This window comes from Aegilops tauschii, chromosome 6, assembly GCF_002575655.3.
Source record: "Aegilops tauschii subsp. strangulata cultivar AL8/78 chromosome 6, Aet v6.0, whole genome shotgun sequence".
Lineage (NCBI taxonomy): Eukaryota > Viridiplantae > Streptophyta > Magnoliopsida > Poales > Poaceae > Aegilops > Aegilops tauschii.
In genome coordinates, this window is record NC_053040.3 from 137217754 (window position 1) to 137227823 (window position 10070).

Genomic DNA, 10070 nt, shown 5'->3' on the forward strand with positions numbered 1-10070 from the left:
GTGCCAGCTCAGGTCTTAGGACATATAACATATGTTGTACTAGAGACTCACAGATGACATATCGTTGCGTCTCATAGTTGGGTTTGTCCGACTCGGACCTTATCTCGACTCGGATCCGACTATGTCGAATCCGACCAGATCCCTCCAAGTCCATATTATCCGGTTAGCATCCAATGCTCCATGGCTAGTGAGACCAAGCCATCGACCGTGTCATATGCTAGTCTAGTCGGCTGCGCGTCCACACAGCCCTTTCGACTAGGGACCTTTTAGGACAGTCATCATACAATGCATAGTCCCACAAACAAGTCACGTACTTGCTGATACACATCATTGGTAATGTCCAAGGACTATCTTTATTCATAAACACATAGGAAATATCATCATGCATGATTGCCTCTAGGGCATATCTCCAACATCCTCGGCCCCCACCCCTCTGCGGTCAGCGTGCATTATGGGCCCCCTGTGTTCAGCAAAGTCCCCCCTCCCCCCCCCCCCCCCCCCGCCCCATTTTATTGATGAGGCAAACAGAACACACAAGCCAGATCCGGGCAACAGCCCTTACAAACTTAAAAACCCATCCTGCTCAAGAAGCAGCACACACCAGATTCAAAAGTTCAACCACTCAACTACTAGCAAGTCTTCTCCTTTTTTCATTACATTGCCCCTACTGAAATAGAAAAACAAACTACTGGTCAACAAATTCAGCAAGGGGGAGATTCAGTCCCAGGCGATGCGAAGTAGCTCCCCACGACGTGTGTCCAGTGCAAAGATGAATTGCTTTAGGAGCGTCGTTTGAGTGGCGTTGCAGAGAACAACCCATTGATGAAGAAAACCGCGAAGCTTCACAAACACGTAGCCCATGCCCTTCCAAGTACGCCCCTGGAAACAAAAATCATTCCTCAATCTCCAAATGCTCCACAAGGAGGCAGCAACAATCATATTAAGCACAGGTTTAGATTTGTGTAACCGCCACAAGGCACAAATGTCCGCAAAACTTTTGATTTGAGCAATCTGAAAAAATTCAGCAACTAGTCTCCATACATGATCTGCAACCACACCTTCAAAAAAGAGATGATGGACTGATTCATTCTCATTACAGAAAAGGCAAGATATATTTTCAAGATTCCTGCGTTTAGCCAGATTATCCCTAGTTAGGACTTTGTTATGAACACAAAGCCATAAAAAGACACGGATATTTTGGGGACAGAGCACCTTCGAGAGGCTATCCCCAATCTCATACCCCACTCCTCCAAAATTAATAGCATGATAAAAGGATTTAACTGAATAAATCCCTTGTTTTCTAGGGTCCAAACAGGGATATCAGAGGAGGTAGACAAGGGAAACTGCTTAATATGTTCAATTAAACTACACCATTTATCAAAACCGGCTTTATCCACACACCTTCTGAAGGTAAGCTTCAGATTTAAACCATCCCACACCTAAGACACCACATAGTCAGTTTGATTACAGATCTCAAATAATTCCCAGTAGGGAAAGCTTTCCACCCGGCTGACCGGCTGAGTATTGCGCCGGTCGCGCGCGAGCCGTTTGATTGACTCGCATCATACGGCTAACAGAACGCACTCTCGCGCGAGGGATACGCGTGGCTGGTGGGCCCACAACCGCTTTAAGTTACCTTATCTCTTCACGGGGGCTCTCATCCATTCATTTTCTTGCCAGAGCTGCAACGCATCTTCTTCACCCATCCTTTCTCCCCATCGGACCAGCCACTACTGCAGTGGGTTGCCACCGCTGCTTTTCACTCCTCGGCCACCATGTTGCCGGCGAAGCCGCGCCGTCACTTTCTGCTGCCTGCGAGCTTGGGCCATCAAGTGCATCCAGCGGGATCGGGGTCGCCGATGGGCGAGCTCGCGAGCGCATCCAGCAGGGCCATGCTGCGACCCCTCGGGGCATCCGGCTACGACCAGAGTTGCCGTCGCCGTTGATGAAGTTGCTGGAACCACCACTCCGGCGTGCTGGAAGTACCAGGCAGAGAAGCTGCAACCGGCGGGCACCCATGTTGGGACCGTCAACAATTTTTGCTGGAACCGGTGTCTGAATTTGCTGGGGAACCCGCACAGGTGATGATTTTTGCTACGACATACTTTTTTTGCTGGAACCAATGTTTTTGTTTGTCGAAACTAGCTTTTTTGCTTGCTACAATCGAACCACTGGGAGTCTTATTTACTAAATTTATTTGCTGGAACCACTATTTATATTTGCTGGAACTAGCAATTTTTTTGCTACCATCTTTTCTGTTTTGCTACAATCAAACCACTGGGCGTCTTCCTACAGAGTTATTTTTTGCTGGAACGAGTGTTTATTTTTGTTGGAAACAGCAATCCTTTTTGCTACGATCATTTGTCCCTGCTGATTTGTTTTTGCTGGAACCATTTCTCCCTGCTGAGTATTTTTGCTGGAACCGATATCTTTTTTTGCTGGAACCTGCTAATGTTTTTGCTTCAACGGATCATTGAAGATTTCTTTGCTTTTTTAGATCGGTGGCCACGAGCGGGACCTCGCCAGAGCTCCTTGGGTACGGCAACAACAGCGGTGAGCGAGGGGCGGTGATATGTCCGTGGGAGCGTGTGGACCTCCATCTCGCGAGCGGTGCGAAGAAAGAAGACGACACGGGTGGAAAGGACCAAATCCAACGGTTGCATAGGAATAAATCTGGTGGTTGTGCGCTGACCGGCCCAAATTTGGGCCGGTCGACCGGCGCCTATCATCACCCTTCCCAGTATTGCACTTTGAGGAACAATCCCCAGCCCAAATATCATGCCAGAATTTAATTTTATTACCATCTCCGATCTTCCAAGTATAGAAAGTTTCTATCTCTCAAGCCAAGCCTCGACTGTTTGCGAGCCTGAGCGTCGCGACCCGAGCCACGAGCCTGCTTGGCTCGATTCCACCCCTCCTATAAACAAGAAAGTGCCTCCTATAATCCCCCTTCCCCTCTTCCAACCTCAGTGTTCCCTCCATTTCCCGCCGCGTTCTCCGGGCCCGAACCGCCACTTCCTCCTCGGCGACCACGGCCGCGGTGTCCGCCGCCGGGCGATCCAGCGCCTTCCTCCCCGTGCGGACCCGCCCTGGATGGCCGGGAGAGCCTCTTCCGTGGAGCGCGTGAAGGAGCGTGCCACCGGCCTCGACAAGTTCGTCCTCCGCGAGGCCCGCGGCAGCTCCGCCGAGGTCACCCTTCCCTCTCCTTCCCCCATCTAAACCCTAATCCACGCCATCTCTGGTACTCGATCGATACCTTCGTGCGCTGCCCGTGGTAGAAATCGAAGCTTTTGCTCGACCTGATCATTCGTCTCGCCGCGATCCACACAAATCGGTTGGTTTTAGTTCGTCGAAGAGTTGGGCAGGACTGATCGGGTGTATCTGCACAGTCATCGCAAGAAAAGAAAAATGCATTTGCACTGTCACAGTAAATAAGTGGGTAATTAAGTCTGTACTTGTTGTTAACTGTGGTTTACTAGAGGGATTAATGCAATTCATGTTGAATAAATGTACCTGAGTTGCGACCATGTAGGAGATAAAGATAGTTCGGTCAATGCCAACTTTTGTTTGACCCTTGACATTGGTGGAGGCGCATGATATTTTCCCCGCGATTCCATGATTTTTAATAGTGATTGATTGGATTGTTCAGCTATGTGGATAAATGGTTGGTCCGGTGTGGGCTCTGTGATGTCTTCGCTTAGCTGTGTCTTAACCTGGTCTTGCCAATATCCTTTTGGTGTACTTGGCATGTTCAATGTTCACTATTTTTTTTTTGTTAAAATTACTTGGTCATGACTGATGGCCTGGCCTGCTCATCCTTCAAATTTTATTGTATATTTTTTAGAGTTCTTATTAATTGGCGCCAGTGAACAAATAGGAACATTTAATTCGTGAACATGCAAGATGCCAGCACTGACTTATTCTGAAAAGAATTGGCATGTATTGTTTTAATTGTCTCTGGAGTATATTATAAAGGTTCTGGACAGCTCGGCTGAATAATAATTTATCAGGCTGATGTCCTATCAAACCTCGATGTGACACTGTTGGTATGCCCCTAGTGTCGACATTTGTGCTGCCAAACTCGTCAATTAATTTCTATTTTATAGTATTTCAGTATTTCAGAAAAACCTGATGATGAAGGTTAATGCAAATATTCCAATATTATCTCCCGTCCTCTCTTGGACAGTTGGACATAGGAACACACGTTCTTCTGCACAATGGGGGGCAAATCTGTTGGACAGTATTTAGAATTGCTAGGACATCATACTTATTTGAGTTGTTTCATTAAACCAGTTTCCATCTCTTTGCTTTGGCAATGCAAACTGAAGTGTGATCTAGTCTGAAGTAATTACGGCTGTATGGTTAGCTCAGTGCCTCAGTAGCAAAACTTCATATAAATCTATGTTTATAATCTTATCTAGTTGAGCTTGAGCCAGTCCTGAAGCAGTTATGTCTTCATTAAGGGCATGCTTTCGAGGAATTGATGTACAATACAAAAAGTATCGGTAACAGTTTCCCTACCATAAGGATAATACCGCGTTGCTTGATTATCCATCCAACTGAACAGGCATAAAATCCCAGTGTCTCTGTATATGATTTTTTTGAACTTATGTGTATAAATGCATTCAACACCTCTCGGTTTCTTTGTTATCAGGTATACTTGTATGGAGGCCAAGTAACCTCTTGGAAAAATAACTCTGGAGAACAACAGTTATTTCTCAGTAAGAAGGTACTCATATATTTAGTTTTCATAAACGGATATTCTGTGGACCAATTGTTCTCTGGAGTGCCTTCTGCATTCATCATTTGCCTACGCTTCATCATGCATTCCATATTTTTCCTTTGCAGGCTTCTTTCAAACCACCAAAAGCGATTCGTGGGGGCATACAAATTTGTTTTCCTCAAGTATGCTCCTCCTGTTGTTAGTAGTCTAGTTATGCTTTTCCAATGTATTAGTACCCAAATGAGCATTACCATCATGCAGTTAGGGAACCACGGAGTTGTTGAACAGCATGGATTCGCGAGGAACCGACTTTGGAGTGTTGATGAGAGTCCTCCTCTTCCAGATACCACTTCTGATTGTCATATTGACTTGATACTCAAGCAGTCTGAAGAAGATATGAAGACCTGGCCACACAGGTTTGTGTCTAGTAAATATTAAATTCCTTGTTCCCATGTTAAATTGATGATGTTGATTATCCATACATTGCAGTTATGAACTTCGTTTGCAAGTTGCTCTTAGCCCGAGGGGAGATCTGATCCTCACATCTCGAATAAAAAATAAGAATGCTGATGGCAAGCCATTCCAATTTACTTTTGCATACCACACATACTTTTCAGTCTCTGATATCAGGTACCTTTTGGAATGTTACTTTATTTCCTAATTTTTTGTTTGTATTAACTTGTATTTGTATTTCCTATAATTATTTTGTTGGGAAGGACTGACTGTACCTTCTATAGCATTTTCTGTAGTGCTGAGTCATGTTGAATGAGCCATTTTAGGATTCAATACTTCGGCACTATTTCAATTGCAGAATAGATACACTTGCGAATGAACAACTTGGCTATTACACATTTTTTTTACTTAGGCACTATTTTAGGATTTAATATTTTGTTCTCTGAAGCATGTGTTTCACATTCCAGCGAAGTACGGGTTGAGGGTTTGGATACCTTGGACTATCATGATAATCTGCAATCTAAGATTCGTTGTACTGAACAAGGCGATGCAGTTGTATTTGAATCTGAAGTAAGCTTTGTATATGCTTCATATTATGGGGCCACTGTGGTAAGGCACTAACTCTGTTGAATGTTGATTATGAAGGTGGACAGGATATATCTAAGTGCCCCACCCAAGATTGTGACAATTGACCATGAGAAAAAAAGGACATTCGTATTAAGGAAAAAGGAACTTCCAGATGTTGGTGAGTTAGCTTCATTTTTCTTTCTAAATTTAGCATACTCCATACTATGGAAACATGAGTGGTTACTTTGGCATTTGATTTTGTTTACTTCCATGGTCTGTCGTCGTTAAATGCTCGGTTGGTGGGCATGTGCCAGTGCCAATCTGCCCACCAGAGTTCGACCCTGCATGAGGCGGAATGTATTCTGCGCCGTGCAGTGACTGGTGTCAGGTTGTTTTTCTCTAAACAATGCCACCAGGTGCTAGTGCCTGGTTGGTCGAGTTGTTTTTTGTGGTGTGTCATCGCTATATTTCCTTTGATTGCAGTTGTTTGGAACCCATGGGACAGGAAAGCAAAAGCAATGCCAGATTTTGGTGCCGAGGAGTACAAGTGCATGCTGTGTGTAGGGGCTGCACGTATTGAGAAGCCAATTACTTTAAGGCCTGGTGAAGAGTGGCAAGGAAGGCAGGAAATTTCCCCTGTGCCATCCAGTTACAGCAGTGGACTGTTGGATCCTGAAATGATTCAACAGATGCAACGTATCTAGATCTTTTGGTGGTTGAAATGCTATGTAAGTGTTCTGTGGTATTGCCTAGCGTAGTCTGTTCTGAACTTTAAGCTTAGATCATTGCATGTACTTCACCTGCTTACTTTTATTATTGATGAACTCCATTTACGAAATATTATGATGGCACGGTTGCTACAGAATAATTCATGACTGGATAGTGAATGCTTGAGTATGTTTTAAAATGAATTTTACTAGTTTTTAGTGCAGTAATTGAAATAGTTTTAAGAATGGAATCAAGTATCTCTCATATCAAGTATTTTATCCTAGCAGAACTTAGTATTGTCATTTTGCCAGCGCTCCTTCAAATGATAGTTTGTTATTGCAGAGAATACGGCTGAAGAATGATTTGCACATCTTTAATAATATATATTTCCAATTTTGGTGAACAGCATGCCTTTTATCATGGTGTTCGTGAGAACTTAGGGTCCGAGTTTGATTTGCAAACTATCAGCAGTTTTGATTCATACTAGATGCTGTAGTTATAAAAAGATGCCTTGTGGGTTGAACCAGTATTAGCTGTTTGGCTTGCACCAAAATAGTTTTTGTTAAAGAAATTCTGCGCTTGTCTAATGTTCACTTTTCTTTGGCTGCAGGAAGTCTCTTCAGTGTCAATAAGATAATCTGGATGTTCTTCATCCAACTTCCAGCTTTCTTTTTTGTGTACAATTCCAAAGTAGCCTGTGGTTTTTCTGGAGCAGCACTGGAGTTGAAATCTCCATCGTGATTTAAAGGAGGCGGAGAATTTTTGTCTATCTTTAGGGACTTTATGTACATTCATAATCAGTCGCTTTACATTACACCATTTTTTTGCCCTATTATAGGAGGCTGATTTGAAACTGCACAAATAGTATTGTGTCAATTTTGAGTTGCCTCGTGCCATATTGCAGCACTTTACCCGTATGGTGTGTAATACTTCCTCCGTTCACTATTATAAGACGCTTTGAATATTTGAATATGGCTACGTAGGGACTGAAATGGGTGAACAAACACACTAAAACGTGTCTACATACATCTGATTCAGAAAAAAGTTAAAACATCTTGAAATAATGGGAGGGGAGGGGGGGGGGGGGGTATGTGTGTGTTTACAATTCTTTTTTTGTTAATTTGAGAAAACGGAAAAGACAGATTGGATCATTTGCCTCACTTTACTTGGACATTAGCACGGGAGATTGGATGCTTATTACATGCCACAAGCACACAAGATCAGAGCTTGAAATTTGTAGCATCGTCACACGGATTAAGCCACAGTCTGCCGCCTTTGATTCATTCCACAACAAAGCAGGGAAAGCAATACAAACAGCAGAAGCCAGCAGGCGAGATGCCCCTGACCCATTCTTCCCAGCCCCATCCAACATCTTACAGGTGAGCATCATTCTCTGTACATCTCACCAGATGGTAGCAGCAGGCTTATTGGAGATTATTAGATGGCGCAGTGTCGCCGCTATCTGCGCCAGAATTCAGTCGCAGGGCTCACCGCGCCACGCATTTTCCGACGTTCCAGAACGACGCCCTCCAGAACGTGGCCCGCCGCCGCGGCGGCTTCTCAGGCGCCGCCGGCCTGTGGCCCAGGGCATGTTTCTCCGAGCTCAGCATGTTCCACATCACCTGAACATCGTCGTATCCGCAGGTTTGCACGTCCCTGTGCAGGTCCACCACCCCTGTGCTCCCTGCGCCCGGTTTGCCAACAAAAATGGTTAGTGTTGTTAACTACCAGTAGAAAATACAAGCTTTCGTGTGGTAGAAAATGCGTTGCTCCTAGTTTTCTAAGACTACATTTGGCTAGCAAAAATAATAAGATAAGGAATTCAAAGTACCCAAAGACTGGATAGTCTATAAAAAACCTGTTCGTTGGCCTAGAACTATGTATATGTCCAAATAGGCCGTTATAAGCAAAGGCAGCATAGGTTTAGTACCAGCAGCATTGTAATGCTCGTCCCCCTTTGATTTTACTTTATGCATGGACCTGTTCTTTCCTCAGCACATTTGTCTATTTATATTTCGGGAAAACATATTATACTACTACTACTACTAGGGTACTAGTGTAATTTTATAAGAACTATAGTATACAAAGTGCAGCAACTGTAATCATTTCGTAATTACTCCCTCCGTTCCAAAATACTTATCGTGGTTTTAATTCAAATTTGAACTAAAGCCATGGCAAGTATTCGCAAGTTAATTCAGAGATAAAAAAATCCGAAACGGAAATTCAGAGATAATTCGTTGCAGAAACGATGGAGGTTGGTTTGCTGGGCGCTAAGGTAGCCGCACTTACTGCGGTTCCGCGCCCGCCGCGCAACGGCGAGCCAGGCCCGCCGCACCGGCGCGACGACCCTCTCCCGCCACCACGCCATGGTTGGCCGGCGACGAAGCGCGGCGCGACCTGCTCCCTCCCTCGTAGCCCGCCACGGACAACTGACAGCTAGCGCTCTCTCTCTCTCTCTCTCTCTCTCTCTCTGCAATAATGTTTCCTGCGCGCCTTCTAGCCATTTCCGCCGATAGCCAGGCCTTATATAGGGCGGGCGGTCTGTTGGCGGGCGATCGAGTCCCACGGGGACGGGCCTGTGATCTCTGATCGGTTCGCTGCGGTTCGGCCCGGATTCGATGAGATTCGCTTCCCGGGTCCATGAGATTCGTTTACAGGGTCGTCGGGGCCTCTGATTGGGCGCGCCGTGCGTGCGATCGCCTGCGCATGTGCCGCGGATCGCCCGTGGAGGTTCACGTGGCGCAAATGCGCTGTACTACGAACGACTGCAGGGTTTTTTTTTTCGTTGGAACCGGGCGCTGGCAATCATAGAGATTTTGTTTCTGGACACGGACGGGCGCCGGACTAGCCCATTGGTCTGGCCTCGCAGAGGCTTCCCGCTCATCGATCCCGGGCCCGGGGAGCTCCTATGGGAACGCAACCGGCATAAAAATGCCATCGTCCTTCTGTACAGGCAGCCTAACCACTCGACCACCTATCTATTATTGAGTGTTTACAGCGCGAAATCTTTAAGAACTAGTACTAAATAGTAGTTTACATTCTTCGATTATTTGAAAATATGTTCACAGTTTTCAAATGAAGTTTACAAACATGCAAAAAAAAGTTCACCAAATGGAAAAAGGGAAAGACTAATGCTCCGCTGGCTGATCGCACTGCGAGTACCGTCACGCGTGCAGCCATTGGATTGCCCTTGATCCATGCGTTTTCACACACTCGCACATGTTCATTACTTATTTCCCTTGCCTACCACGTGACCCTTTACCTTATCTCGCAACAGCAGCGGTGTTGCAAACCATAGCGGCGATGAGGACTGCAACTTAGACAAGTTTTTGCGACACCGGCTCTGTTTGTAAACAAACTTTGCAACAAAACCTATGTTGCAAACAAAAATCCGCGACAAGACCTCTATTGCAAAAAAATAATCCAGAACACAATCTATGTTACAAAAAATATATTCTATATATTCTGCAACATAACTTATGTTGCAGATGTTTCCGCAACAAGATCTCTGTTGCGAAGTAGAGGGAGACGTTGAGCCGCTGGGTTGTGTTGGGCTACGTCACATCCAACGGCTCGGGAGGCAGCGGATCGTTTTAAAAGATCCGCCAGCCGACGTGTA

General features: G+C 45.2%; 2 protein-coding genes across 5 annotated transcripts; one reads left to right on the plus strand and one right to left on the minus strand.

Annotated features, from left to right (window-relative positions):
* The first annotated feature begins 1659 nt into the window (after positions 1–1659).
* LOC109746426 (putative glucose-6-phosphate 1-epimerase) lies at positions 1660–7421 on the plus strand. 4 transcript variants are annotated; one of them, XR_012187419.1, is made up of 11 exons: positions 1664–2081; positions 2498–3189; positions 4655–4729; positions 4849–4905; positions 4985–5139; positions 5213–5353; positions 5644–5746; positions 5822–5921; positions 6058–6131; positions 6227–6471; positions 7062–7421. XR_012187419.1 is itself a non-coding variant. In XM_020305544.4 (10 exons), the coding sequence occupies exons 2-9, from the start codon at positions 4484–4486 to the stop codon at positions 6445–6447; spliced, it is 936 nt and encodes a 311-aa protein (XP_020161133.1). In that variant the 5' UTR covers positions 1660–2081; positions 2498–4483; the 3' UTR covers positions 6448–6471; positions 7062–7421. The 4 variants fall into 4 exon arrangements, 3 of the variants coding, with proteins under 3 accessions (XP_020161133.1, XP_020161132.1, XP_073357299.1); XM_020305544.4 differs by lacking the exon at positions 6058–6131 and having other exon boundaries at positions 1660–2081; positions 2498–4567; XM_020305543.4 differs by lacking the exon at positions 6058–6131 and having other exon boundaries at positions 1660–2081.
* A 224-nt stretch (positions 7422–7645) lies between these two features.
* Positions 7646–8956, minus strand: LOC109746436 (uncharacterized). Its single transcript, XM_020305558.4, has 2 exons — positions 8741–8956; positions 7646–8135 (listed from the first exon to the last, which is right to left on the minus strand). Exons 1-2 carry the CDS (start codon positions 8817–8819, stop codon positions 7939–7941), a joined length of 276 nt encoding a protein of 91 aa, XP_020161147.1. The 5' UTR covers positions 8820–8956; the 3' UTR covers positions 7646–7938.
* Positions 8957–10070: the final 1114 nt, after the last annotated feature.

What these genes read in the sequence shown, in the direction of transcription:
- LOC109746426 (XM_020305543.4), top strand. Translation starts at nt 2,779, where the DNA reads ATGCCAGAATTTAATTTTATTACCATCTCCGATCTTCCAAGTATAGAA. An exon ending in TACAAATTTGTTTTCCTCAA is followed by an intron (nt 4,906 to 4,984) that starts GTATGCTCCTCC and finishes ACCATCATGCAG; the next exon opens with TTAGGGAACCACGGAGTTGT. An exon ending in AAAGGAACTTCCAGATGTTG is followed by an intron (nt 5,922 to 6,226) that starts GTGAGTTAGCTT and finishes CTTTGATTGCAG; the next exon opens with TTGTTTGGAACCCATGGGAC.
- LOC109746436 (XM_020305558.4), bottom strand. Translation starts at nt 8,819, where the DNA reads ATGGCGTGGTGGCGGGAGAGGGTCGTCGCGCCGGTGCGGCGGGCCTGG. An exon ending in GCGGCGGGCGCGGAACCGCA is followed by an intron (nt 8,136 to 8,740) that starts GTAAGTGCGGCT and finishes AACCGGGCGCAG; the next exon opens with GGAGCACAGGGGTGGTGGAC.